Source organism: Syzygium oleosum, unplaced genomic scaffold (genome assembly GCF_021117445.2).
Source record: "Syzygium oleosum isolate NSW1041296 unplaced genomic scaffold, Sole_v2.1 Sole_v2.14, whole genome shotgun sequence".
In the NCBI taxonomy this organism is placed as follows: Eukaryota; Viridiplantae; Streptophyta; class Magnoliopsida; order Myrtales; family Myrtaceae; genus Syzygium; species Syzygium oleosum.
Window position 1 is genome coordinate 9,066,142 of NW_026607498.1, and position 27,927 is coordinate 9,094,068.

At 39.9% G+C, this 27,927-nt stretch overlaps 2 protein-coding genes across 5 annotated transcripts in view; both read right to left on the reverse strand.

Annotated features, from left to right (window-relative positions):
* Positions 1-678: 678 nt before the first annotated feature.
* Positions 679-1,977, reverse strand: LOC115692279 (heavy metal-associated isoprenylated plant protein 39-like). 2 transcript variants are annotated; one of them, XM_056317859.1, is made up of 3 exons: positions 1,843-1,977; positions 1,379-1,454; positions 679-1,251 (listed from the first exon to the last, which is right to left on the reverse strand). In XM_056317859.1, the coding sequence occupies exons 1-3, from the start codon at positions 1,846-1,848 to the stop codon at positions 962-964; spliced, it is 372 nt and encodes a 123-aa protein (XP_056173834.1). In that variant the 5' UTR covers positions 1,849-1,977; the 3' UTR covers positions 679-961. The 2 variants fall into 2 exon arrangements, with proteins under 2 accessions (XP_056173834.1, XP_056173833.1); XM_056317858.1 differs by lacking the exon at positions 1,843-1,977 and adding an exon at positions 1,727-1,780.
* A 4,426-nt stretch (positions 1,978-6,403) lies between these two features.
* LOC115668214 (heavy metal-associated isoprenylated plant protein 39-like) overlaps positions 6,404-27,927 on the reverse strand; it is a 28,513-nt gene continuing 6,989 nt past the window's right edge. Inside the window, exons 1-4 of one of the 3 annotated variants that reach the window (XR_008817959.1) lie at positions 20,460-20,599; positions 19,979-20,054; positions 12,680-13,035; positions 6,404-6,512 (exon numbers count right to left, since the gene is read on the reverse strand). Coding sequence is in view for 1 of the 3 variants with exons in the window: in XM_056317861.1 (XP_056173836.1) it covers positions 19,559-19,848; positions 19,979-20,054 (366 nt within the window). In the remaining 2 variants the exon portion in view is untranslated. Of the gene's footprint in view, positions 6,513-12,679; positions 13,036-19,106; positions 19,849-19,978; positions 20,055-20,459; positions 20,600-27,927 lie in introns of those variants that run through there. The other 2 variants (XR_008817958.1, XM_056317861.1) reach the window with 2 other exon arrangements.

A 27,927-nucleotide genomic window follows, 5' to 3' on the forward strand; every position in this document is an offset into this window, starting at 1 on the left:
AACCAGGATGGCATATGCAAGTATACACAATGTCTGAAAAGATGAACAAAAGAGCATCCCGTGATTCATCTTTGGTTCCCTATTTTTCTTCTACTTATAGGGGAATATATGCAGTCAAAGATGAAAGTTATAGCGATGCCGTCAAATACTTCCAAACAACGAAATGAAATGGAAGTTTCATTATTCAGTAAATTAGATAAGAACGGCACCTGGTTAGTTATATGTCCCATCTGTGGTTCGTGCACAACAATCAAACTTAAGCAAATGACATGAAGTTGACCTAGAAAGGCACTGCTATCTTCTCTTGGATTAGTTAAGAAGTTTTCATGAAATTTTAGTGAGTATATCTTGCTTGTTTGCAGCTAGCCTGAAGTCACTTGACCTGACCAGCCACTAGAATTTACCAAACGTCAAAGCAATTACTGATTCAACATGACAAAAGCATGGATCAAATTTAGTATATGAACTTACTCTTTTTTGAGAATCCTATTATTCAACTGAATACCATCTACAAGATTGTGAGGCTAAATTATGACAAGAAGCTTTTAAAGGAATACTAGGTATGTTCAATAGCTAACTGCAATTGCTGCTACGGCCTATGGACATTGGATCACATTGCAATTGCAATGAATAACTTTGATTTTCTTTGCTGATCGATTAATAAATTGAGCAAAAAAATTTAAAACACCCATTGGATTTTCCATTCGCTGGCAACAATCCTTGAGTTGAATTGGAGTACATCATGGCTCTTCCATACCTTGAGTTCCTCAACTGAAAACCAATCTTTTTTAACATTTGGACCCTATGCACGTACAAAAACCGAAAGACACACTAAAAAGCTAATATTCTAAGGAGGGTACTCCACTTGTTCTTATGTTCATAAGGCGTAATCAACCTTCCTTATTCAATCCTCTCCAGTGCACAAACCAAGTCCTGATTTGGTCTGGAAGCACAAAGTATTTTAACATATGACACAATTCGGGGTTTCTTCACGGGGCACATAGTAATATGTATGCGGCGTAGAATGGTATGCTTGATAGGCTTTTATGAGATTGGCGACTTGATCTTCGTCCTTCTTGCCCTCAACTTTCTTGCCCTCGTCTTTCTTGCTGTCGTCTTCCTTGGCTGGTCCAACACTTACAACATCTGCGTGCCAAGATTTCCTCAGTTTGTTCACCACCTTGATCGGGTCGAAATCGCCGGTTACTGTTAGTTTGTTGTCCTTCGTGTCCATACTCAGAGACCCAATCCCTGGAAAGCATATGTGACAAAGGTTAGAGATAAAGCCGAACATTTCAAGCACAAGATGATTACTATTACAGTAACGATTTGAACATTCAGGGGAGAATGAGGGAAAAACAGAGGAGAGAGCCAATACCTCCAAAACCAGAAACCACTTGCATGGCCTTGCTCTTGTCTCTGTCATCATGTAGATCCAATTTCACCACCAACTTCTGCAAAAGTTTGAGAAAATCAAAACCCAGTTAGATTTTGAGTAAATATCAATCTCTTACGACAACTGAACTCTACATCCACAAGTGGTGGGGTAGACTAGCGTTTAAACAAGTTGGCCATATATAATCAACAATGAATAAGAATTCGACGCATCATTTGGTCTTCCTAGCATTATTATTCACATGAACAGATCCACTTATGAAAAACGATTCACAATTACAACAGCAAAGAAAACAAAAGATAACTCATGAAGCTTGAGGCAGAGAGTTACCAAGAAAAATGTCCAAGAAAACCCAGGAGAAAATATCATTAAGAACCCCAACTCCCAGGCATAAGTACACACATGCAGAAAAGAAGACTTGTTGAAGGACAAAAAAGAAATCTCACCTTCATTTCTCTCGGATTTGAAGTACTGAGATTGTGTTTGCTCTGTCTTTTAAACTTGGAAGCTAAAAACACTCGAACGACACTCGGAGCAAGTTAAAACTGAGTGCGTGCACGTATCGTAGACGAAAAGGTTGCTTTATTTATAGGGGCGAGCATGAGAGTGCGTGAGTTGGGAAGTTTCTTGGAGGACACGATGTGTGAACAAAAGGGTAAGTTCATGAACCAGTAGATTCGGGAGACGAAAATCATTCAACATAATATAAGAGTTGACGGAAAGTGCCACACGGTTTCTCAGAAAATGAACGAGCCGAGACGATCAAAAACAACGGCTCGCGACTTTCAAATGAGAGAGAGAGAGAGAGAGAGAGAGAGAGGGACTTTTGAAGTAGTGTTCGCAAGTGACTCAGTCGAGTCGTCCCTCACGACTTGGGAACTTTTGAAGCTGTGAGTCTCGACTGTTTGCAACTGACTCGGCCCATGCAGTTGACTAGTTCAACCTTTTCGTTATAATGTGTCATAAAGATAGCCATAAAATTGTTGGAGCTTCGACAAGAGGTATAAATTATGGGCTAATTAAGATATATCGAGAAGTCCACGTCACATCAATTTCCTAACGTGGGAATTTTTCTAGCCCTTCTGCACTACCTTATCTCTTTTTCTAGCTCAGGCTATCACCGGAACCGTATTGCTACACCACAAATATCATCGCTGCTCGAAAATCGTGTTGGTCACAAGATTCCTTTATTGATATACATATCATACACTGATACATATCGAGAGTGGGCCATCAATCAATCACTGGTTTTGATACCATTTGTTGGGAGCGTAGCAAAAGCCTAAATTGCTATTCGTGGTGGTTAACCTAAATGCTAATTAAGATATATTATCTGCTGCTTGAGTGTCATGTGTTGTGTATCAAGTAATGAAGCCTAGGTAGATTTATGATCATATACTTAGGCTCCGTTTGTTTCATGGAAAACATTTTTCGGAAAAATATTTTCTTCATTTTCCGGGATTTGGCTCGCTTAGGAAAATAAGTCAAAGAAAAACCTATACTTAAATTCAGGAAAATGATTTCCTTCTTGAAAAACCAGAAAACATTTTCCAAAATATTACTAGTATCAACGCTTGGACCCGAAACCCCAGCACGAAAACCCCAACGTTGGTTCTCGGGTCCTTGACATTCAGGATTAGGTCTCTGGCGCCAAGGCCTGGGATCCCAGTGCCTCGACAACCACGCCTAGGTCCATCAAGGTTGGGAGGTTCTCGACGTTTAGGATTAGGTCTCCGGCGCCTAGGCCTGGGTCTGGGTCCATCAAGGCCTAGCCTGGGATCCTGGTGCCCCGGCAACCACGCCTGGGTCCATCAAGATTGGGCCCAAAGCCCTGGTGTCCGTGCCTGAAATCCTGGCGCCTGAGCCCGGGTCCATAAATGTCGTGCTTGGGTCATTGATGCTCAAGCTCTGGTCCCCGACACTTAGGCGCTTGTTTACAAAGGCCGAGCATGGATCCTCGGCACTCGGGCTCGAGGTGCTCGGGCTCGAGTCTTTAGTTAATGAATTACTTGTTCTTATAAAAATATTATTTTAACAAAATCAAAATTTTAATTATTTTTCCCTTTTCTTTTCTTTTTTACTTTTTCTTTTTCCTTCTTCCTCGACTGGTGGTCGGCCATGGCGACAGCCACAAGTGTGGGACGAGCTCGCTAAAGGTCGGCGTGCTCGAGTCTCGCCAGATCGGCGAGTCGCGGCAAGTCGTGGCGAGCTCAACCTCTTTAAGAGTCGCGAGGCCTTGAGCTCGCCAGCCTTGTGTGAGCTCGATTTCATCAGACCTGGTGAGGCTCGGCTTGCCGGCCTTGGCCGAGCTCGTCCTTCGCCTGTGGCAGGTTGTCAGCCTAGGAAAAAGAAAAAGGAAAAAGAAAAAAAATTTAAATTTAAAAATTTGAATTTTTTCGGTGATTTTTCTCAAATAATCAAATCAAATTTTTTATATCAAACGGCGAAAAATATTTTCTAGTTCATTTTCAAATTTCAGCCAAACACCGGAAAATATTATTATTTTCCTAGAAAATGGCTTTCTAGAAAACATTTTCCAGAAATGTCACAGTTTTTGCGGAACAAATAGAGCCTTAGATGAGATCGGAATATATTTTGGGCTCTTTGAGGTGGTTGACCTGAATACTAAGACTATGTACTTAGGTCATTTCAGAGGCATGAATCAGAGGTCAAGATGATCAAGGTAGTTTACCTAATAAAATTCTCTCCTCTACTGCAAGTAAGAGTGTTTTAGAGGGTCAAACTTATACTTGGCATAGTGTGGTCTTGCTCTTCTCAGTTGGTATCCTTTCCAAGTATCCTTGTATGAGGACATAAAGAGGCTCTGTGTTTTTTTCCTTGTTGTGCCAATATGTAACTGCTGACCTTTGAGTTTGTTAAGTACGTCTTCTCCTTATTGAGTGTACTGGAACTTAAGATATTTTTAACATAGAGATAGTAAGAATTAAGAACACGGGGACTTGCTAGATGATGATCTTAAAAGTCTGTTGTCTTGCCCCGCGGAGGGCTTTATAATGTTGTAGAAATGGCACTAGTCAGTGGTGGTAGTTTTTGGTTACTTAGTCGAATTGCAACTTTAAGCTTAATGTACAAGTCCTGGGTTTATGATGAAAATCTTCATAGTTGCCCATAATCTGCTTAAAGCAGATATTTCATTCATTATCCATAATTACCTGTGTCATGTGTATTCGAGCACTCAGCTTTGCAGCTTCTGATAGTATAGTCAGTGTATTCCACCTCCTCGCTTTCAGTTTGTAAAGATTAGCAATTTAACCTCGTCCATTTGTGTGATGATACCGTCAGGTTAAGCTCATGCACGAGGCAGGTTATGAGATTTGAAACTTGGATGCCACATTGATTCTCCAGAGACCATAAGTCAGCCCACACAAGGAAGCTATCAGGAAAAACTTTTGAGTTGCTTGTAGCAGATCCGACCACTGTCAACCTTAAAGCAAAAAACTCACAAGAAGGTCGATAGCCTTGGAGAAAACCGGAGTATAGCAGCTCATACTGTGGTTCTCCTTATGCAGAAGTGAAGGTTATGCGGATATCACTTGCCATTAAACATATGCAGCTCTTCAATTCTGTAGCATCACATGGTAAGTTGAGTCTAAGAGAATATAATGTTAATCACACTTTCCCTAAGTGAGCAATAAAGTACAATCTTTCCTGAACATGTGCGGTTCATTGATAGTAAGTCTGCAATATATGTCTCATCATGTCTGCAGCTCATGTCCAAATGTTGTAACTTACTGATAGCAAGTCATGTGGATTCAGCATCGTGTTGAACCAGTTATGGACACGATTTACTGACCGGCTCTTTGGACAGGCCATAGTGAGCCTGTGGCCATTCTTTCACACACCATCTCCATGAATGAATTTGTAACTAGGATCTAGATCATCAACCAAAGAAGTGAATATGTATCTACCAAAATTCATCAAAGTTACCTGGTATAAGATTATGGTCTTCTTGGCTGTGATCAACGTAAGATTTGCTTGGCTATATAACAGGGTGAAGATTGCTAGTAGGAAAGACTCGAAAGATCCACCATTAAGCTGAAGGCTTTTGATAATCGCGGGCGCAATACGTATACTTATCTGCCTCATCCAATTTCCTGGCAAGTATGACTCATTAATGACATCCATGGCAGTTGGATCCGAGAAGATTGAGTGATAATGATCCACCATTATAAGTTTGTTAACTAGGATGTTATGGTACGCAAGAATATATAACGTCTTCAAAGATAACAAAAGAGCATTCCACGATCCATCCTCAGCCCCTGTGTACGGCACATCAAGTCCGCAATTAATAATCATATAAGCTCCCTTTTTCCCTTCAACTTTAGGGGAATATATATTTGCAATCAATGATGAGGGTGGTAGCGATGTCATCAAATACTTCCAAACAATGGAATGAGACAGAATTTTCTTTTTCTCATTTAATTTCATAAGAACGGTGCTGGTTAGTTTAATAGCTAATTAGTGCTTCACGCAAGTGATCAAATTTAAGAAATCAACACGAGAATGACAATAATTCTTATCTTGGTTTGCTTAAGAAGTTTTCATGAAATTTCAGCGAGTATATCATGCTTGCTTACAGCTTACCTGAAGTCACTTGACTTGACCAGTTACCAGAATTTACCAAAAGCCAAAGCAATTACTAATCCAACATGACGGAAGGATCGATCAAATTTAGTATATTAATTGACTCTTTTTTAAGAATCTTATTTTTCAACAGAATACCCTCCACAAGATTAATAGGCTAAATTATGACAACAAGCTTCTAAAAGAATACCAGGTACGTTCATCAGATAACCGCAATTGCTGCTACAGCCTCTAGACATATTGCATCACATTGCAATTGCAATGAATAAATTTGATTTTCCACGCTAATTATTGAGCAAAAAAGTTTAAAACTCCCATTACATGTTCCAGTCACCGGCAACAATCCTTGATCTGAAATGGAGTACATCATGGCTTTTCCGTACCTTGAGTTCCTCAACTAAAAATCAATCTTTCTACATTCTTATGCACATACAAAAACCGAAAGACACACTAAAAAGCTAATATGCAAAAAAAGGGTACTCCACTTGTTCTTGTGTTCATAAGGCATAATCTGTTGGGATTTTGACATCCAAATTCCATAGAATTGAATGAAAAGTGTGTGGATGAAAGTGTCCCACATTGAATAGAAGAGAGATGAGAGATAGGTTCAAATAGTTGAAATTAGGCGCTCACAAATGGGTTTGGGCCCCAGAGGGTGCCCCACTTATGTGGAAGGGGAGAGGCCTACGCCAAGCTAGGTGGTCACCCCTGACGCGCCTTGGCTGTCTTGGTTTTTATAACTAGACACGTTGTTTAGAAATTATTTATTTATTTATTTTTGGACAAACAAACATGTCTCGTTCGTGAGGTTCGGTTCGCCCGAACGAAAATCGAAGCCCTTCGCGACTGTTCATGAATCGAACCGGCTCAAGTGAACCTTCGCTACTGTTCACGAAAAGCTCGTTAACTCTTCATTTTCGCCACTTCAATATGACCGAATAGTTTAGTTCGGAATAGTGACACTTCGTGACATCGGCATTCCCGTGAGACATTTTCCCGACGCACTCTAGACATTTTTCACTTCATCATTTCGTGCGATTCTTCTGCAAAATTGCGTTCGAAGGGGTCCTCCGAATACGTATCGCTTCGGAGGAACGAGATCCGTTCTATCCCGGGAGACGATTGTCCAATATCCTTGGGTGCGATTGAGAGGCCAAATTCGTCTTAAGGAAACGACGTTACTTCGTTGGGCTCGGATCAACATTCTGTTTATTTATTTGTACTGCTTCCAGGTTAGTTTTCCTAACGTTTGGTTTCAATTTCTGGTATACGAACTTAGTTGAACTACAATCTTAAGACGAATTTTCTTTGGTTCTGTTCGTATATTCTTATGCGTTGTTTTTCCCGTTACAATTTTTCAATTCTGTTTGTGAACAAATTTTTCATTTTTGTTCATATTAAAATTTTCAATTATGTTCGTCAACAAGTTTTTCATTTCTGTTCATATTAAAAATTTTCAATCCTGTTCATGAACAAACGATTCTGTTCGTAGTCATATATTTCCGATTACGTTCGTGAATATGTTCTGTTTTGGAATTTCGAAATGGCTTCGACTTGACTCGGTCAACCCTATTCGAATCACGGAGAAAAGCCAGAAAAGTTCAATGGTATGGATTTCAAGAGATGGCAACAAAAGATGTTGTTCTATCTCACGACCTTGAACTTGGCTAGATTCCTCAATGAGGATGGTCCTAAATTGGACGTTGGAGAGACAAATAAAGAAAAGTTGGCTGCTGTGGATGCATGGAATCATTCTGACTTCCTGTGTCGCAATTATGTCCTCAACGGTATGGACAATACTTTCTATAACGTCTATAGTCCGCTGAAAACGGCTAAGGAGTTATGGGATAGTCTGGACAAGAAATACAAAATCGAAGATGCTGGATTGAAGAAATTCATTGTCGGTAAATTTTTGGACTTCAAGATGGTTGATTCTAAGACCGTCTTAAGTCAGGTTCAAGAGCTTCAAGTGATTATGCATGATATTCATGCTGAAGGAATGACTCTAAGTGAGACATTTCAAGTGGTTGCATTCATTGAAAAACTGCCACCATCCTGGAGAGATTTCAAAAATTATCTCAAACACAAGAGAAAGGAGTTGTCACTTGAAGACTTGATTGTTCGATTGAGGATTGAGGAAGACAATAGGCTGTCTGAGAAGAAAGTTGGGAAGAACCTAGAGGTCTCAAAGGCCAATGTTGTTGAAGAAGGATCGAAACCCAACAAGAAGAGGAAAATGCCTAGCAAGTCCGAGAGGGATTCACCTAAGGCCGAAGAAGTTCGTTGGCAAGTGCTTCAAGCTGTGGCAAGTCCGGACATCGAGCCAAAGACTACGAGCCAAGAAAAGACAAAAAACTCAGGCTAATGTGATAGAAGAGATTTCCAATGGTGTTGATGATATCAATCATTGCTATGATATCCGAGTGTAATATGGTGGGAAACCCCAAGGAGTGGTGGATTGATCTTGGAGCAACTCGTCATATACGTGCAAACAGATCAATGTTCTCGTCTTACACAAGCGTGGGGGTGATGAAAAACTTTATATGGGTAATTCATCAACCTCTAAGGTTGAAGGTGTCGGAAAGATTGCTCTAAAGATGACATCTGGGAAAGTTGTGACACTAAACAATGTGCTACATGTGCCAGACATACGCAAGAATTTAGTGTCAGGATCTCTTCTTAGCAAGAATAGTTTCAAGCTGGTGTTTGTGTCTGATAAGTTTGTACTCTCCAAGAATGAGATGTATGTAGGAAATGGTTACCTTAGTGATGGTCTTTTCAAGTTGAATGTAATGACTATTGTACCCAATGATGTGATGAATAAAGTTGTTTCTGCTTATGTGCTTGAGTCTCCTAATTTATGGCATGCTAGATTAGGACACGTTAACTATAAGTAGATAAAGAAATTAATGAATATGGGACTGTTGCCGAAGTTTGAATGTCCAAGTGAGAAATGCCAAGTGTGTGTTGAATCTAAATTTTCTAAGCCTCCTTTCCATTATGTAGATAATAGAGTTACGGAACCTCTAGATTTAATACACAGAGATATATGCGATATGAAATCAATACCGTCAAGAGGTGGTAATAAGTATTTTATCACATTTATAGATGACTGCTCGAGGTATTGTTATGTTTATTGCTTGGTAGCAAAGATGAGGCTGTGAATGCTTTTAGAACTTATAAGTCCGAAGTTGAAACTCGGTTGAATAAGAAAATTAAAATGATAAGGAGTGACAGAGGAGGTGAATATGAATTTCCTTTTGAGGAAATTTGTACCGAATTTGGTATCGTTCACCAAATGGCTCCTTATACACCACAATCAAATGGTGTGGCGGAAAGAAAAAATCGATCCCTAAAGGAAACAATGAATGCATTGTTGAATAGTTTTGGTTTACCGCAGAATTTGTGGGGGGAAGCTATCTTAACAGCAAATTTTATTTTAAATAGAGTATCCCACAAAAAGACACAACAAACTCCCTATGAGAAATGGAAAGGCAGAATGCCTAACTTGAATTATCTCAAAGTGTGGGGATGTTTGGCTAAGGTTGCGGTTCCTAAGCCTAAAAAGGTTAAGATAGGACCAAAACTGTTGGTTGTGTTTTTATTGGATATGCTCGAATAGCAATGCATATCGTTTTCTTGTTCGCAAGTCGAGAGATCCCGAGATATACATGTTAATACGATTATTGAATCAAGGGACGCTTCGTTCTTTGAAAATATATTTCCGTATAACATAGTATATGAGCCAATTGATAATAATAAGAGGCCTCGAGATACTATATCTAGAAGTGATCCAATGGAGGATGAAACTAGACGTAGTAAAAGACAAAGGACTTCCACGTCTTTTGATTTCTTAACGTATCTGTTAGAGAATGAGCCTCGGACATTCAAAGAAGCTGTGACTTCGCCAAAAGCCCCGTTCTAGAAAGAAGCTATCAATAGTGAAGTTGAATCCATCTTGTCAAACCATACATGGGAATTGGTTGACCTTCCTCCTGGTAATAAACCACTACAATGTAAGTGGATTTTCAAGAGGAAAATGAAAGCGGATGGTGCTATTGATAAATATAAGGCTAGGCTTGTAGTAAAAGGATACAAGCAACGAGAAGGTCTTGATTATTTTGATACTTATTCACTGTTACTAGAATTACATCTATAAGGATGCTAATTGCCAGCTAGCGGTGTATAAGCTTGAAATCCATCAAATGGATGTGAAAACGGCCTTCTTAAACGCGGATTTGGAAGAAGAAATATATTTGGAACAACCCGAAAGGTTCATTGTTCCAGGACAAAAGAAGAAAGTATGTCGGCTTATCAAGTCACTCTATGGATTGAAACAAGCACCAAAACAATGGCATGCTAAATTCGACCAAGTCATGTTGTCGAATGGTTTTAAAATCAATGAGTGTGATAAATGTGTATATGTTAAGAACACTCATAATGGTTTTGCCATTTTGTGCTTATATGTAGACGACATGCTTATAATGGGCAGCGATAGTTGCAGATGTTATTTTAGGAGTTAAAATCCATAAGACATCTGGAGGATTAGCTCTATCACAATCCCATTATATTGAGACGATTCTTGGAAAGTGCAAGAATCTAGATATTGTACTAGTAAAGACTCCGACAGATGTTAATTTACATCTTTCAAAGAATACTGGTGAAAGTAAGGCTCAAAATGAGTATGCTAGTATACTAGGCGAGTTTAATGTATGTCATGAACTATACTAGGCCGGACATAGCTTGTGCGGTTAGCAAGCTAAGTCGATTTGATTAGTCCAAATGAAAATCATTGGAAAGCTATGAAACGTTTATTGGGCTACTTAAAGCATACTCAAGATTATGCCTTGCATTACACGGAATATCAGTGGTACTTGAAGGATACTATGATGCAAATTGGATAACCGGCACTAAAGACACAAAATCGACAAGTGGATATGTATTCACACTTGGTGGGGCGGCAGTGTCTTGGAAATCATCCAAACAAACTTGTATTACTAGATCCACTATGGAATCAGAATTTATTGCTTTGGATAAAGCCGGTGAAGAAGCGAGTGGCTTCGAAATTTCTTGGAAGATATTCCTAATTGGCTAAACCGAGTGCCGCATTGTTTGTATACATTGTGATAGTCAAGCGGCAATAGGAAGGGCAAGGAATGTCATGTACAACGGTAAGTCTCGACACATACGTCGAAGACATGACACAATAAGACAATTTCTTTCTAGTGGAATTATCACCATTGACTATGTGAAGTCAAAAGATAATGTTGCGGATCCATTGACAAAAGGCCTAACTAGAGAAATGGTTGCGAAAACATCAAGGGGAATGGGTTTAAGGCCTATAAACAAGTCATCATAGCGGAAACCCTACCTAGTTGACTGGAGATCCCAAGATCTAGGTTCAAAAGGACAACTAAGTTATGAAGACAATGTAAAGTACTGTCAAATTGTTTACTCATTCCCGGATGAAGACAGTACTAATATGAGAAGGTTAAGCAAAAGCTTTTAATGATTCTGAATTGAGTATGTGATATACTATATGTTCAGAAATCATCTATGTGAGTGTGAAGTGAGGGCCGCTTCGTGAGAATTGAAAAGGCCGAATTCTCTAAAACACTCATGAGACCAGGCGTTGTTCATGGCTAAACGAACACAACGGTGAGAACCAATTTTGTTCGAGAAACAGGTTGTGTGATTTCTATTGTCTAGGCTTACACCAAAGGTCGACAGGTTCAAAGACATCAAGTCTCGATTGACGAGAAAGTCCGATAGGTTTCATTAAGGAAAGTTCAAAGTCTCGGACTACTTATCCCGATGCAACGTTTTCTCATGGAATAATCGCACTTTGCATCTCATGCATACACGAAGAGTCATGATATCGAACTTTTCATTCATGTGGGGATTGTTGGGATTTTGGCATCCAAATTCCATAGAATTGAATGAAAAGTGTGTGGATGAAAGTGTCCTACATTGAATAGAAGAGAGATGGGAGATAGGTTCAAATGGTTGAGCCTCACAAATAGGTTTGGCCCCAAGGGGTACCCCACTTTTGTGGAAGGGAGAGGACCTACGCCAAGCTAGGTCGGTCACCCCCCGTGCGCGCCGCCGCCGCCGCCCTCCGGTCTTCGGTTTTTATAACAGACACGTTGTTTAGAAATTATTTATTTATTTATTTTTGGACAAACAAACATGTCTGTTCGTGGGAAGAAAATCAAAGCCCTTCGCGACTGTTCACGAACCGAACCGGTTCAAGTGAACTTTCGCTACTGTTCATGAAAAGCTCATAACTCTTCATTTTCGCCACTTCAATATGACCGAACAGTTTAGTTCGGAATAGTGACACTTCGTGACATCGGCATTCCCGCGAGACATTTTCCTGACGCACTCTAGACATTTTTCACTTCATCATTTCGTGCGATTCTTCTGCAAAATTGCGTTCGAAGGGGTCCTCCGAATACGTACCGCTTCGGAGGAACGAGATCCGTTCTATCCTGGGAGACGATTGTCCAATATCCTCGGGTACTGATTGAGGGGCCAAATTTGTCTTAAGGAAACGACGTTACTTCGTTAGGCTCGGATCAACATTTTGTTTATTTATTTGTACTTCTTCCAGGTTAGTTTTCCTAACGTTTGGTTTCAATTTCTGGTATACGAACTTAGCCGAACTACATAATCAACCTTACTTATTCAATCCTATGCAGTGCACAAACCAAGTCCTGATTTGGTCTGGAAGCACAAAGTGTTTTAACATATGACACAATTTGGGGTTTCCTCGTAGGGCACATAGTGATATGTAAGCGGCCTAGAATAGTATGCTTGATAGGCTTTTGCGAGATTGGCGATTTGATCTTCGTCTTTCTTGCCCTCGTCTTTCTTGCCTTCATCTTTCTTGCCATCTTCTTCCTTGGTTGGTCCAACACTCACGATATCTGTGTGCCAAGATTTCCTCAGTTTATTCACCACCTTGACCGGGTCGAAATCGCCGGAAACTGTTAGTTTGTTGTCCTTCGTGTCCATATTCAGAGACCCAATCCCTGGAAAGCATTAGGTGACAAAGGTTAGTGGTAAAGCCGAACATTTCAAGCACAAGATGATTACTATTACAGTGACGATTTGGCCATTCGGTGGGAGAATGAAGGAAAAAAACAGAGAGAGAGCCCATACCTCCAAAACCAGAAACTACTTGCATGGCCTTGCTCGTCTCTGTCATCATGGAGATCCAATTTCACCACCAACTTCTGCAATAGTTTGAGAAAATCAAAACCCAGTTAGATTTTGAATAAATATCAATCTCTTACGATGACCGAATTCAAAATTCACTAGTGTTGTGATAGACTAGCGTTTAAGCAAGTTGGTCATATATAATCAACAATGAACAAGAATTCGACACATCATTTGGTCTTCCTTGCGTTCTTATTCACATGAACAGTTCCACTTCATGAAAAACGATTCACAATTACAACAGCAAAGAAAAACAAAAGATAACTCATGAAGCTTGAGGCAGAGAGTTACCAAGAGAAATGTTCAAGAAAACCCAGGAGAAAATACCATCAAGAACCCCATCTCGCAGAAATGCATAGGTACAAACATGCAGAAAAGAAAACTATGCTGAAGGACAAAAGGAAATCTCACCTTCATTTTGTTGGAGTTGAAGAATATTTCAAGGACCCTTGTTTCTCAAACCAAGCATGCCCATGTGAGTTTAGAGAAACTAAAGTATGAACCGACGACATATGACCCCTACGCACGGAATGTCGAGGGTCCCGCTGCATGGACAACGGATGGGGGTTCCGCTCCCCGGTGAGCGGACGGGGGCTCGGGGGCAGCGCTTCCGAAACAACATCAGGTTTCTTGGCCGTTTGTTGTGGGATCAAAGGGATTTAGATAGGCTTGAGGCTTTGGGCCCATTTAAGTCTTATATATATTATACTCATATGAGAGATAATTGTAACGAATAACTGTGATTAAAACCATAAATATCATAGTGGAATCCCTTTGCAGAGCGTAGCCCTATTTTATAATGAACCTGGGTAAACTTGTGTGTCAAATTTTTTATTATTTGTATGATTGTTCTGATTCTATTCCGGATATAACTCATCACATTTCTCGAGGATTTGAAGTACTGAGATTGTGTCTGCTCTGACTTTTAATTTGGAAGCTAAAAACACTCGAATGACACTCAGAGCAAGCAAAAACTGAGTGTGTGCACGCATCGTAGACGAAAAGGGTTGCTTCATATATTGTGGCGAGCATGGAGTGCGTGAATTGGGAAGTTTCTTGGAGGACACCGTGCGTGAACAAAAGGGATAAGCTCTTGAACCAGCAGATTCGGGAGACGAAAATCAAAGTCAATAAAATGACGAGCTGAGGGAAAGAGCCACACGGTTTCTCAGAAACTTAACGAGTCGAGACGATCGAAAACAGTGGCTTGCGACTTTAAAATGAGAGGGAGAGAGACTTTTGATGTACTGTTTGCAGCTTTGGACTTTATAATGACGATCGAAAACAGTCGAGTCGTACCTCACGACGCGACTGAGAATTGGGGACTTTTGAAGCTTTTGCAACTGACTCAACCCTCAGTTGACTGGTTCAATCTTTTCTTTATAATGTGCCATGAAGATAGCCATAAAATTGTTGGGCAGGACACTAGAAACGGGCCTAAAACCCTAAAAAATCTCCAATTTTTGCTCGTCTCAATTTTATTTTTCATCTTATAATAAACCTCCTACTTTAGGTCCCGTCTAAATTCTACCCTAAACTTTTTTTTGTCCCATAAAAAACTCCCTAATTTAGGTACAATCCAATTATACCCTAAATTTTTTTTGTCTCATAAAAAACCCTCAACTTTAGGTTCGGTACCAATTCTACCATATACTTTTTTTTATCTCATAAAAAAATCCCAGCTTAGGTCCAATTTCAATTTCACTTTAATTATTTTGTCTCATAAAAGATCACCAACTTTTAATTAGTCCTAAATTTGCTCTTTATTAACCCTCCATCACAATCGCCCTTAGTGATTTTGCGCTTGTCGATCTCTCGTGCTTGGGAATGTTCCATATTTCGTAGTCGGAGAGCTCGCGTTCGGGATATTCGATCAGCTCATGCTCGAGAGTTTTTTATCTCTCGGTTATTAACAAGAAATTTTGGACGAAGGGTTTATGGGGGCAGATTTGTTATTCAAGTAAAAGTTTGTGATTTTTTATGGAATTGTAAAAATTTTAGGGTAAAATTAAAACTGTATGGTAAAATTGAGACAAAATCTAAAGTTGGTTGTTTTTCATAGGATAAAAAAAAATTTAGAGTAGAATTGAGACATGACCTAAAGTTAAAGTTTTTTTTATAGGACTGTTGACACCTGAAATTAATTAGAGATTTCGTCGTGAGGATATACGAATAAAACGACAAGAGATGACATCACCTGTACTAAAATGATAGCTGGTAGGTACGGACAGTCATAAGCGGAAAATTTGAAATTCAGATAGAGGGGGATAAAAAATGCTGAAGGTATTTTCGTCGAAGATATCGACAAGGAGAAGACGGAGAAAAGCTATAAAAGATTCGATGAAAGCCTTTGCTCTAGAAAAGACAGATGTCCAAGTGCTAAAAGTGCTTCTCATCGATGAAATCGATGAAAAGATGATGGATGTTAAGTTAGAAAAGCTCGATGAAGGTCCTTATCTCTGTTGAACAAGTGCCGGACGGAGAAAAGCTATAAAAGATTCGATGAAAGCCTTTGCTCCAGAAAAGACAGATATCCAAGTGCTAAAGGTGCTTTTCATCGATGAAATCGATGAAAAGGAAGAACGACTTTTAAAGTCAGAAAGGCTCGACGAAGGTCCTCATTTCCAGTGGACAGGTGTCAAACGGAGGAAAGTTTAATGATGGTTACTGTCTTAAGAGGCAGGTGTCAAACAGAGAAAAGGTTCGATGACGGTTATCATCCCAAGAGACATGTGTCAAACGAAAGAGAGGTTCGATGACGGTTATCATCCCGAGAGACAGGTGTCAAACGGAGAAAATGTTCGATGATGGTTATCATCCCAAGAGACAGATATCAAACGGAAGAGAGGTTCGATGACGGTTATCATCCCAAGAAACAGGTGTCAAACGGAGGAAAGGCTCGATGACAGTTATCATCCCGAAAGACAGGTGTCAAACGGAGAAAAGGCTCGATGACGGTTGTCATCCCGAAAGACAGGTGTTAAACGGAGAAAAGTTCGATGACGGTTGTTGCCTTAGAGAACCAATGGGCTCGATGATGGTTGTCGTTTCAGAGACTAAATGGGCTCAAAAGCGATTATCATTTCATACAGAAGATAAGATCAATAACAGTTGATAAACAGGTGTCATTACATGAACGGTAAAGATGAAATCAACGGTAGAGACCGGATACAACACCAAGAACGGTTACCAAGTCTGTGCTATAAATAGCGTCCGATTATCAATAAAGGACCCCCCGACACATGAACAAAACAAATGTTGTCTTTTATCTTTACTTCCAAGTTTCGCACTTTCAGCTTCCATAGTTATAGTCTTTACTCTCCAGTTCGCACTTTCAGTTTCCTTAGCTGTAGTTGCTCAGGTCTGTGTAAACTTCGGACGCCACCAGCAATTGGATGGATTGGTCTGGATTTTCTATACAAATCAAGTTCCTTATTCACGCCTGGATTGCTCCTGTCCGGAATTAGATCTAGAACTCAGTCTCCTCTCATTAAGAGCCGAAGAATGACTTTTGGTGAATTATATTTCGTCATGAGGACATTTCCGACGAAACAAGGACAAAAAAAGTTGATTGCTTCGTAGAGGAAGGCGAGTGAGACCAAGACCGAGAGATGCCGCTGAGTGCTGGCTTTTTACGCTTGCGAGAAGGATTGAGAATGCTGTGGTTCTTCGTCATTCAATGCGATGAAATTGAATAATAAAAAGGAATAAATGAAGAAAAAAATCCATGCTGTTAAGTGGGAATTAAAAAAAATGCGACCTAGGACTTTTTTTTTAATAAAAAAGCCACATGTGAATTATCATTTAATTAAAAAAGCTATATCAGAATTTTGGTCAGAATTTTTCGCCGAAAGCATTCAAGTAATCGTTTTTTTTTCCGATTTGGTACTTAAATGAGTTAACAAAAACTTTTGGCACTTCTAATTTGCTTCTCCTAAAATTGTTGGGAGCATCGACAAGTGGAACAAATTATGAGACAATTAAAATATATTAGCAAGTCTATATCACACCAAGTTTTCAATGTGGGACATTTTCTACCCCTTCCTCACTAACATGTCTCAATTTGAATCTTTAACGCCCACCTTCATTCCTATCTCTCTTTCTAGACCAGGCTGCCAGTAGAACTGCATAGTTATGCCACAACCACCACTGCTGCTTGGAAATCGCATTAATAAAAAACCCTTCCTTGATATACATGCCAAACATCGAAACACATTGAGAGTAGGCCACCAATCAACCATCGGTTCTGACACCAATTGTTATGAGTGCGCAGCAGAAGCCCAAATTGCTCTTTGTGGTGGTTGACCTGAATAATAATAAAGATATATTGTCTGTTGCTTGAGTGTCATGTGTTGTGTACGAAGCAATGAAGCTTAGGTAGATTTATGATCATGCGCTTTAGATGAGGTCCGAATATATTTTGGGCTCTTTGAGGTGGTTGACCTGAATACTAGCTAAGATTATGTACTTAGGTCATTTCAGAGGCATGAATCAGAGGTCAAGATGATCAAGATAGTTTCACTGATAACATTCTCTCCTCCCCCCCACGTATGAGTATTTTAGAAGGTCATACTTATTGTTGGCATGGTGTGGTCTTGCTCTTCTCAGTTGGTATCCTTTCCAAGTATCCTTGTATGATGACATAAAGAGGCTCTATGTTGTTTCCATGTTGTGCCAAAATGTAACTGCTGACCTTTGAGTTTCTTAAATACGTCTTCTCCTTATCAAGCGAACTGTCGTAGGGATAGTAAGATTTAAGAACACAGGGACTTGCCAGATGATGATCCTAAAAGTATGTGTTCTTGCACTGCTAATGGCTTTATAATGTTATAGGAATGGCACTGGTCAGTGGTGGCAGTTTTTGGTTACTTAGTCGCATTGCAACTTTAAGCGTGATGCACAGTCCTGGGTTGATGATGTAAATCTTCATAGTTGCCCCTAATCTGCTAAAAGCAGATATTTCATTTATTATCCATAATTACCTGTGTCATGTGTATTCGAGCACTCAGCTCTACAGCTTCTGCTAGTATAGTCGGTGTATTCCACCTCCTTGCTTTCAGTTTGTAAAGGTTAGCAATTTAGCCTTGTCCATTTGTGTGACGGTACCCTCAGATTTGGCTCATGCACGAGGAAGGTTATGAGATTCGAAACTTGGATGCCACATTGATTCTCCAGCGACCAAAAGTCAGCCCATACAAGGAAGCTATCAGGAAAAACTTATGTGAGTTATGTGAGTTGCTCGTAGCAGATCCAACCGCTATTAACCTTAAAGCAAAAAAATCACAAGAAGGTCGATTACTTTAGAGAAAACCAGAGTATTGCAGCTCATACTGTGGTTCTCCTTATGCAGAAGTGAAGGGTGTGATGTCACATGCCATTAAACATCTGCAGCTCTTCATTTCTGTAGCATCAAATGGTAAAGTTGAGCCTAAGAGAATAGAATGTTAATTACACTTTCCCTAAGTGGGCAATAAAGTCCAATCTTTTCTGAACATGCACGGTTCACTGATAGTAAGTCTGCAATATACGTCTCATCATGTCCGCAGCTCATGTCCAAATATTGTTACTTACTGATATCAAATCATGTGGATTCAGCATCTTGTGTTGAACCAGTTCAGTACACGATTTGCTAACCGGCTCTCTGGACAGGCCATAGTGAGCTTGGAGCCATTCTTTCACACAGCCTCTTCATGAATGAATTTGTAACTAGGATCTAGATCATCAACCGAAGAAGTGGATATGTATCTACCAAAATTCATTAAAGTTACCTGTATTAAGATTATGGTCTTCCTGGCTGTGATCAACGTAAGCTTTGCTTAGCTATAAACAGGGTGAAGATTGCTAGCAGGAAAGACTTATTCAACATGACAGAAGCATCGATCAATTTTAGTATGTGAACTGACTCTTTTTTGAGAATCTTATTATTCAACAAAATACCCTCCACAAGATTGTGAGGCTAAATTATGACAAGAAGCCTCTAAAGGAATTCCAGGTACGTTCATCAGCTAACCGCGACTTCTGCTATGGCCTACAGACATACTGGTTGTTCAATATATCAAGCAAAAAAATTTAGGACACCCATTGCATATTCCAATCACTGGCAACAATCCTTGATCTGAAATGGAGTACATCATGGCTCTTCCATACCTGGAGTTCCTCAACTGAAAACCAATCTTTCTACAATTGGACCCTATCCACATACAAAAACCGAAAGACACTAAAAAGCTAATATGCGAAAAAGGGTACTCCACTTGTTCTTGTGTTCATAAGGCATAATCAACAATCCTCTGCAGTGCACAAACCAAGCCCTGATTTGGTCTGGCAGCACAAAGAATTTTAACATATGACACAATTTGGGGTTTCTTCGTAAGGCACGTAGTGATGTGTAAGTGGCCTAGAATAGTATGCTTGATAGGCTTTTACGAGATTGGCGACTTGATCTTCGTCTTTCTTGCCCTCATCTTTCTTGCCTTCGTCTTTCTTGCCGCCTTCTTCCTTGGCCGGTCCGACACTCACAATATCTGTGTGCCAAGATTTCCTCAGTTTGTTCACCACCTTGACCGGGTCGAATTCGCCGGATACAGTTAGTTTGTTGTCCTTCGTGTCCATATTCAGAGACCCAATCCCTGGAAAGATTTAGTTGACAAAGGTTAGTGATAAAGCCGAACATTTCAAGCCCAAGATGATTACTATTACAGTGACGATTTGAACATTCGGTGGGAGAATGGAGCGAAAAAACAGAGAGAGAGCCAATACCTCCAAAACCAGAAACTACTCGCATGGCCTTGCTCCTGTCTCTGTCATCATGTAGATCCAATTTCACCACCAACTTCTGCAATAGTTTGAGAAAATCAAAACCCAGTTAGATTTTGAATAAATATCAATCTCTTACGATGACCGAATTCAAAATTCACGAGTGTTGTGATAGACTAGCGTTTAAGCAAGTTGGCCATATATAATCACCAATGAATAAGAATTCGACGCATCATTTGGTCTTCCTTGCATTCTTATTCACATGAACAGTTCCACTTCATGAAAAACGATTCACAATTACAACGGCAAAGTAAAACAAAAGATAACTCATGAAGCTTGAGGCAGAGAGTTACCAAGAGAAATGTTCAAGAAAACCCAGGAGAAAATACCATCAAGAACCCCATCTCGCAGAAATGCATAAATACACATATATATGCCAAAAAAAAAAAGAGAGAACTTGTCGAAGGACAAGAAGAAATCTCACCATCATGTCTCTTGGGCTTCAAGTACTGAGATTGCGTCTGCTCTAACTTTGGATTTGGAAGCTAATAACACTCGGATGACACTCAGAGCAAGTAAAAACTGAGTGTCTGCGCGCATCGTAGTTTGACGGAAGGGCTGCTTTATATAGTCTCTCGCATATGAGGGAGTGCGGGAAAGGAGAAGTTTCTTGGAGGACACGGTGTGTAGAACAAAGGGACAAATTATTGACCGGTCGATTTGGGGAACGAAAGTGAAGACAATATAAAAAAGAGCTGAGGGAAAGAGCCACGCGGTTTCTCAGAAAATTAACAGAGTCTAGACGATCGAAACCAGTGGCGCAGTCGAGTCGGCCCTCGCGACTCGGGGACCATTGAAGCAGAGGGAGTCTTCAATGTTGGCAACTGCTGACTCGGTTCACGCAGTTGACTCGACGGGTTCAAGCTTTTCGTCATTACATGTCGTGAAGATACTTGCCAAATGCTCCTTCCTTAGGCTTTGCTGTTGCCAAGGGTTAACAAGATGAATTGCACTGCGTGACCCGGTGATCCGGTGTTCTTTATCTAGCATTGCCTGCAGAAAGTGTGACGGCTCAAGCCAAGCGGTGGAACGTGGGGAGGAGGGATGACAGTGCATCCGCGCCACTACCCCGGACATGCGCATGGAAGTGGGGTACCTCTCTTGTTCTGCATCGCCTAGGGGGAAGTTCCGGACTAGTTGATAACGCTTGGGTGACCTATACTGTGTAATGCGTTTTAAAGTCGTGAGGGTCAATGAATCCAAAGCGGATAGTATTACACAGTATAGACCCGAGGTGTTACAGAAAGTATCACGATTTTGCATGCATGTATCTCTTCCATCTAATATAATGACATATCTGGATTGAAAACCGTTAACCGTGGGGATGATCCCCGAATCCTTCCTCAACTTTTCAACGCGATAAGTCGTTGCCGGCCGATTGTCCTATGTGGCATGTCGACATGGACAATTCACTTAGAACGATGTCCTACCGGGCAATTCCCGGGCGGCAACTGATTGGAAAGACCGCATTGGAATCCCGCACAAGGCTTTGTGAATTCATTGGCACAAATTCGAAAGGTTAACAACATCCACACAATAGATTTCAGACCAACTTGATAATTTTCCCTCTAAAAAGGAGCTGAAATTGAGCATTTCACGTTGCGTCTCGCGTGTCGAAATGTCGTGTCCCGTTTAATCATCCCCTCCTGCGCGATTCTTTTTAGCACGAAGACAATCGAAGAATCAACGGGAGAGAGAGAGAGAGAGAGAGAGAGAGAGAGAGAGAGAGAGAGGGTCGGTGGGTGGGTGGGGACTAAAAGACGGACGACCGAACAGGAACCAAAGCGGACATCACTTTCTTTCTGCACCGTCTCCGAAAACGCCACCACTGGCTGCTATCTGTTCTTCGACATTTTTGCTCGCGCAAAGGAGCTTTTCTCTTCAAAATCGCGAAAATGCGAAAGGTCCAGAAAAGCGCCTGAAGGGGCGAGGAACATGAGATCTCTCCAGGAAAGTACGCGTTTTCACACATGGAGATGGTGACGACGTCGTCATCTCCGTCCTCCTTGATAGGAACCTGCCTCTCTCTCTCTCTCTCTTTTATTTTTTGTTTTTTGGATTTTTACGTTCCTGGACGTTGACGTTGAAGTCAAGGTCTAAGTCAATGAATTATTATTATTAATCTAGTTCGGTGACATCAGTGAGAATTGCTGGCTGGCAGCGATGGAACATTATAGCTTATGTTAAAAAATTAAGGGCCATCGTCGTTAACCATGTTTTAGCAGATCGAACGATCTTTTAAGTGATGTAGCTAGCAAGGATCACCTAGAGGGGGGTGAATAGGTGATCTAAAACAATTTTAATAATTTATGCGGAAATAAAATAAATCACAGAAGAGTCTGAATAAAATTGATTCAAGACAGATTATATAGACGGTCTGCTCTTGATGTGCGAGAATGTAAAGTAAGAGATAATGGATAGAGAATCTGCACACAAGTTTATAGTGGTTCGACATAGCAAGCCTACGTCCACTTTCCCACGCTTTCTGCCTACTAGGATTTTCACTATGTAATCAAGAGGAATTACAACTTACGAGTATTAACACTCTTGTGTATGATAGGACTCTCTATCTCACACAATCACTCTTACAAAGTGTCCCTCAAGATCTTAATGTTTTGCTCGAACGACAAGAGAAATGATTGGAGTATGCTCGGACTTTGGACTTGTTGATTCTTGATTACGTACTACCTTCTTGCTCGTTGATCTCCTTAAATACTCCTCTACTTCCAAACTAGCCGTTGGACGGCTTTGAGAGGATCATCTTCCAATCTTCACATTGGACAGATTTGTATAGAAAGGATTGAGTAGCCGTTGGATAACGGATTCGAATCCCGCTGATTACGGTCGCCCATACAATCAGAATCTTGGTTTCCATAAGTAGAGTTTTGTCCGCTGTAGTGCATTCCTATCGTGATGTTTGATTGTCAATCAATTTGATTAGGATTGAGACAATCGAACATTCCTTCGTGAAATCCATGCCGGATCACTATTGTTGTGTTACGTTCGAATGCTGCGTGCGAAGAAATTTTGCGTCGCATCCGAAGAACTTGCGTCTGCCGTCGAAGAATTTCTGCATCTCGAATAATTTCTTCGTCTCGCATTTGCATCCGAATAACTTCCTTCGCATTTGCATCCGAATAACCACGAGTCGAATTTGAACTTCGATTATGTGGGTCTTCATAACCATACTTGACAGATTGTAAAGTCTGAATAATTTTCTTCTGAGCTTCCAGAATATACAGACCTGGAATAAAATTGTTCAGAATAAGTATCAGATTTACAATAACATAGATGGTTTTGTCATCTTCAAAATCAATAGGAGTTTTCCTCAACAATCTTCCCCTTTTTGATGGTGACAAAACTTTCTTGCAGTTTGAATTATTTTGAAAATGAATAAACATATTAAGCTCATGAAACACAGATTATTAAGCTCATGAAACACAGATTGAAAGAGCAAACTCTGTTGATATCTGTGTCTTTCTTCCTTTGAATATAACCTGCAAATCTGCACATAATTTCTCCCCCTTTTTGTCATCAACAAAAAGTATAATAATAGATAGAATAATGCACTGAGATTAAGTAATCAACCAGTCGAACAAAAATAAGAGATATATTACAGACCAATTGAAAGAAAAAGGTGGAGAGAAATGTTGAAAAACATGCTATTTTTTAGGAGTACGAATCAGTTGAAAATTTTCCAATATTGAGACAGCCTCCTCAATTTTCGAACTGCATTGACTTATGGCCTTATCCATGTTGGATGAGCACATATTAATGGCTTCCTCTAATGCTGCTTTGTCTACTGCGGCCTGAAGTTGTTGAGCCTTGGTGTTTTCCTCAACAATGTTCTGTAGATTCTGCATATGTTGTTCTAGAGCAGCTTGCTTGTCTTTAATCTCAAGCATAATAGACAAGATGTTCTGATTTTCGGATGGCTGACCTTGGACATTATCTTCCTCAGACTGATTGTACCCTGTTGCTGATTCTAGCGGAATCTCCCCCTGAACAGGTGATGGATCTTCATAAACATGTTCTGCATGAATGGATTCTGAAACGTTGGGATCTGGTTCAGGAACATGTTCTGAGCCTCCTGTTTCAAAGTGTTCAGCTTCTGCTTCATCATTTTCATCTTGCAGAAGACTTTTACGCTTTTTGCTGTACACTTTTATTGGGGGTAGGAGAATCAGGCTGCTTGCTATCTGAACTTGTTCTTTTCCTTTGCTCCTTTTCTTTCTGAACTTTCTTGCCAACAGATTTTGCCTCTGACTTTTCAGCCTCTTTTCCTTTTACTTTTTCCCTTATATCTTCAAATTTCTTCATTTTGGAGAGCATTCGTTCTCCAACAAACATACGAGGAAGCATAGTTTCTTGCAACTCACCAGGAATAGATAGATTGAGAAACATGAAGATTCGAGAGATTAAAGCTCCATATGGCAGATGACCCTTATCCTTCTGTAATGCTCTGTACATATGGAATATGATGAGGTGAGGAAGAGAAAAGGATTGACCTGTCAAGATAGCCCAAATGAGCTTGATCTCTGATTTTGATAGGTCAGTTTTTGAGGCATCCTTTGGCTTCAAACAGTTTATTATGATCTTATACAAGATCACAGATCGTTTGGATAAGTCAGAATAGGAGAGATGTCGCTTTGATCCTTGAGCAAAATTCGGATTTTCAGAAGCTACCTGAGAAGCCTCTTCAAGATTTACTGCCAATGGAGTAAAAGTGGAGTGTGTGGCTCCAATTATCCTTGCTAACTCATGTGCCTTTAAATCAACCTTCTTGTCACCAACAGTAAACTGTATCCAATTTGGTGACAGAATTGAAAGATTGGAGTAGAAATAGGCAGTTAATTCAGCATAAGTATGGGCAGATTGAAGACAAAATTCATAAATCCCTAAGCTGCTCAAACAGTCTTTGTCTGAAATGCCACCTTCTCAGGGTATTCGAAATCCACAGTTCTATTGTTCATTACTCCCCAGCAAGTAACAACTTGTAGTACATATGATGCGCAGTGCTTCTGAACAAGCCTCCTGATTCAGGCAAACCAGATGCTATTCCCACTTTTATCTCAAAAGTCTCAAAAAATCGTGCATCATCATCAGGAATAGCAAATTTTGAAGCACTAGTGGATTTAGGGCTTACATGGACCGATTTCTTTTCAGAAGGAGTTGAAGCTTCTCCAACCTTTTCTTTGCCCTTTCTGGAGGAAGTCTCTTGTGGGGTAGAACGGGTTGAAACTTGTCCAGATTTAGTGCAGTAATCAGAATAGGTTTTCACAAGATGAGTTTCAGAGCGAAGATCGTTGTCTTTCAGACAAGCACGAAGAGCCGACTCAGAGGCATTGAACCTTTTCAACCTTTGATAATGTTCCTACACATGTTTAATGCTTCTGAACCAAAAATCAATTTTACCAGACGATTTTGGAGGAGACGATCGCTGAGGTGTTGACGCTTCAGAAGGGTCTGCAGGATGATTAGATTCTGAGTCTGAAACTTCCAAATATTCCGGCAGTGCGGTGGATTTTGAGTCTTGATTAAGAATACGAGAAGATCTTCTATGGACCACCATCTTGACCGGCATTATGATCACCTTTGGAGACGAAAGTTTCGATCTTTGGATGAAGAAGAGGAGAGTCTCTGAATATCGGAAGGGTTTTGAGAGAGAAAGATCGTACTGATAGGGTTTTGAAAAGAGAAGGACGGGTTTAAAAAGGAGGTGGATAACTTTTGGAAGGAAAAAATTACTTTTAGAAGTAAAAAAATATCCCAAACAAATAGAAAGAAAATATACTCTTTGAAGCTTAACCGAGCATGAAGATATCATTCCAATATATTAAGCACATATTATTAGATAAAATTAGAATACATACCTGATTTGCTTCCAAAAGTAACGATTGTAAAAAATATCCTGCCAAAAATGCCAAAAAATATACCCGCCAAAATTTGAATAAGGAACGTACCTTTCTTTGTGAGTCTGAAAAATGTTCAGACTTAGAATACTTGAGTCTGAAAAATTCCTGTCTATCAAACACTTCAAGAAAATGGATAAGTGATGCACAGTTTCTCTCTTATGAATTCAAATGAAGATTTATCAAGAGGTTTTGTAAATATATCAGCTAATTGATTCTTAGAATCAATGAATTGAATATTTACATCACCATTTTGAACATGATCTCGAATAAAGTGATGCTTGATTTCAATATGCTTAGCTCGAGAATGAAGAATTGGGTTCTTTGTCAAATTGATTGCACTTGTGTTGTCACATTTGATTGCAACACTTGATTCTTCAATATCAAAGTCTTGTAATTGCTGCTTCATCCACGAGAATCGTGCACAAACAACTTCCCAATGCTACATATTCGCCTGTTGTAGAAAGTGCAACCGTATTCCGCTTCTTTGAGTACCGGGATACCAACATATTCCCAAGCAGTTGACATGTACCTGAAGTACTTTTCTTGTCCACTTTACATCCAGCTAAATCAGCATCAGAATATCCAGTAAGAGTAAAATCTGAATCTTTGGAATACCAAAGACCTAACATTGGATATGTTCCAATGTATTTGATTATTCTCTTTACTGCAGAAAAATGAGATTTCCTTGGATCTGATTGAAATCTCGCACACATACAGACACTAAAAAGAATGTCAGGTCGAGATGCAGTTAGATACAATAGTGAACCTATCATGCTTCTATATACCTTCGATCAACCTTTTTACCATTTTCATCTTTGTCCGGTTTGGATGAATGAGACATGGGAATGTCCTGTCTTCTTGCAATTACGTAATCCAAACTTCTTGATAATCTCCTTTGCATACTTCTCTTGGCAAATGAATGTACCATCTTTGGTTTGTTTCACTTGAAGGCCAAGAAAGAATGATAATTCTCCCATCATACTCATCTCGAATTCGTTCTGCATATTCTTTGAGAATTCCTTGCAAAGCAATTCGTTAGGGGATCCAAAGATTATATCATCAACATAAATTTGAACAAGTAGGAAATCCTTACCCTTTTTCTTAACAAATAAAGTTGTATCAACCTTACCTTTGGTAAAACCATTTTGCAGAAGGAAGTTACTTAACCTTTCGTACCAAGCTCTGGGTGCTTGTTTCAGACCGTAAAAAGCCTTCTTGAGTCTGTAGACATAATCAGTCTTTCTAGGTTCTTCGAAACCTGGTGGTTGTTCTACATATACTTCTTCTTTGATATATCCATTCAGAAAAGCACTTTTCACGTCCATCTGAAACAATTTAAAGTTATGGAAACAAGCATAAGCTAATAGTAGCCGAATGGCTTCTAATCTTGCAACCGGTGTATATGTTTCATCATAATCTATGCCTTCTTCTTGAGAATAGCCTTTTGCAACCAGTCTTGCTTTGTTTCTTGTAACTTTCCCTTTGTCATCCAGTTTATTCTGAATACCCATTTTGTTCCAATAACTGGATAATTTTTGGGTCTTGGCACAAGCTCCCAAACTTTATTGAATCTGAACTACTGAAGTTCCTCCTGCATAGCATCGATCCAGCTTTCATCTGATAAGGCTTCATCAACTTCTTTTGGTTCTATCTCTGATATCAACGCCAAGTTGCTGATGTTCTCTTTGTGTTTGGATCTTGTCTTGATGCCATTTTCTATTTCTCCAATGATGAGGTTCTTCGGATGACTGGATTTATGTTTCCAGTTTTTGTCAAATCTTTCCTTCTGAAAATCTGCAGACTCTGAACTTTCTGGTTGAGTCTGTATTGTATCTTCTTTTCCTTCTTTTCCTTCTGATACTGATTGTTGATGATCTTCTGATAGTTCTTGAATGTTGGGAGATGGTTCAGATTCATCTCTGTGAGTCTTAATGTTTTCTTCAAATCTTACATTCATTGATTCTTCAACAGTCTGAG

Excerpts from the sequence above, each read along its gene's own strand:
- LOC115692279 (XM_056317858.1), bottom strand. The coding sequence starts at position 1,765 with ATGATATTTTCTCCTGGGTTTTCTTGGACATTTTTCTTG. Across the intron at positions 1,455-1,726 it reads TTTCTTGGACATTTTTCTTG|AAGTTGGTGGTGAAATTGGA; the intron begins GTAACTCTCTGC and ends AAACTTTTGCAG. Across the intron at positions 1,252-1,378 it reads AGTGGTTTCTGGTTTTGGAG|GGATTGGGTCTCTGAGTATG; the intron begins GTATTGGCTCTC and ends TATGCTTTCCAG.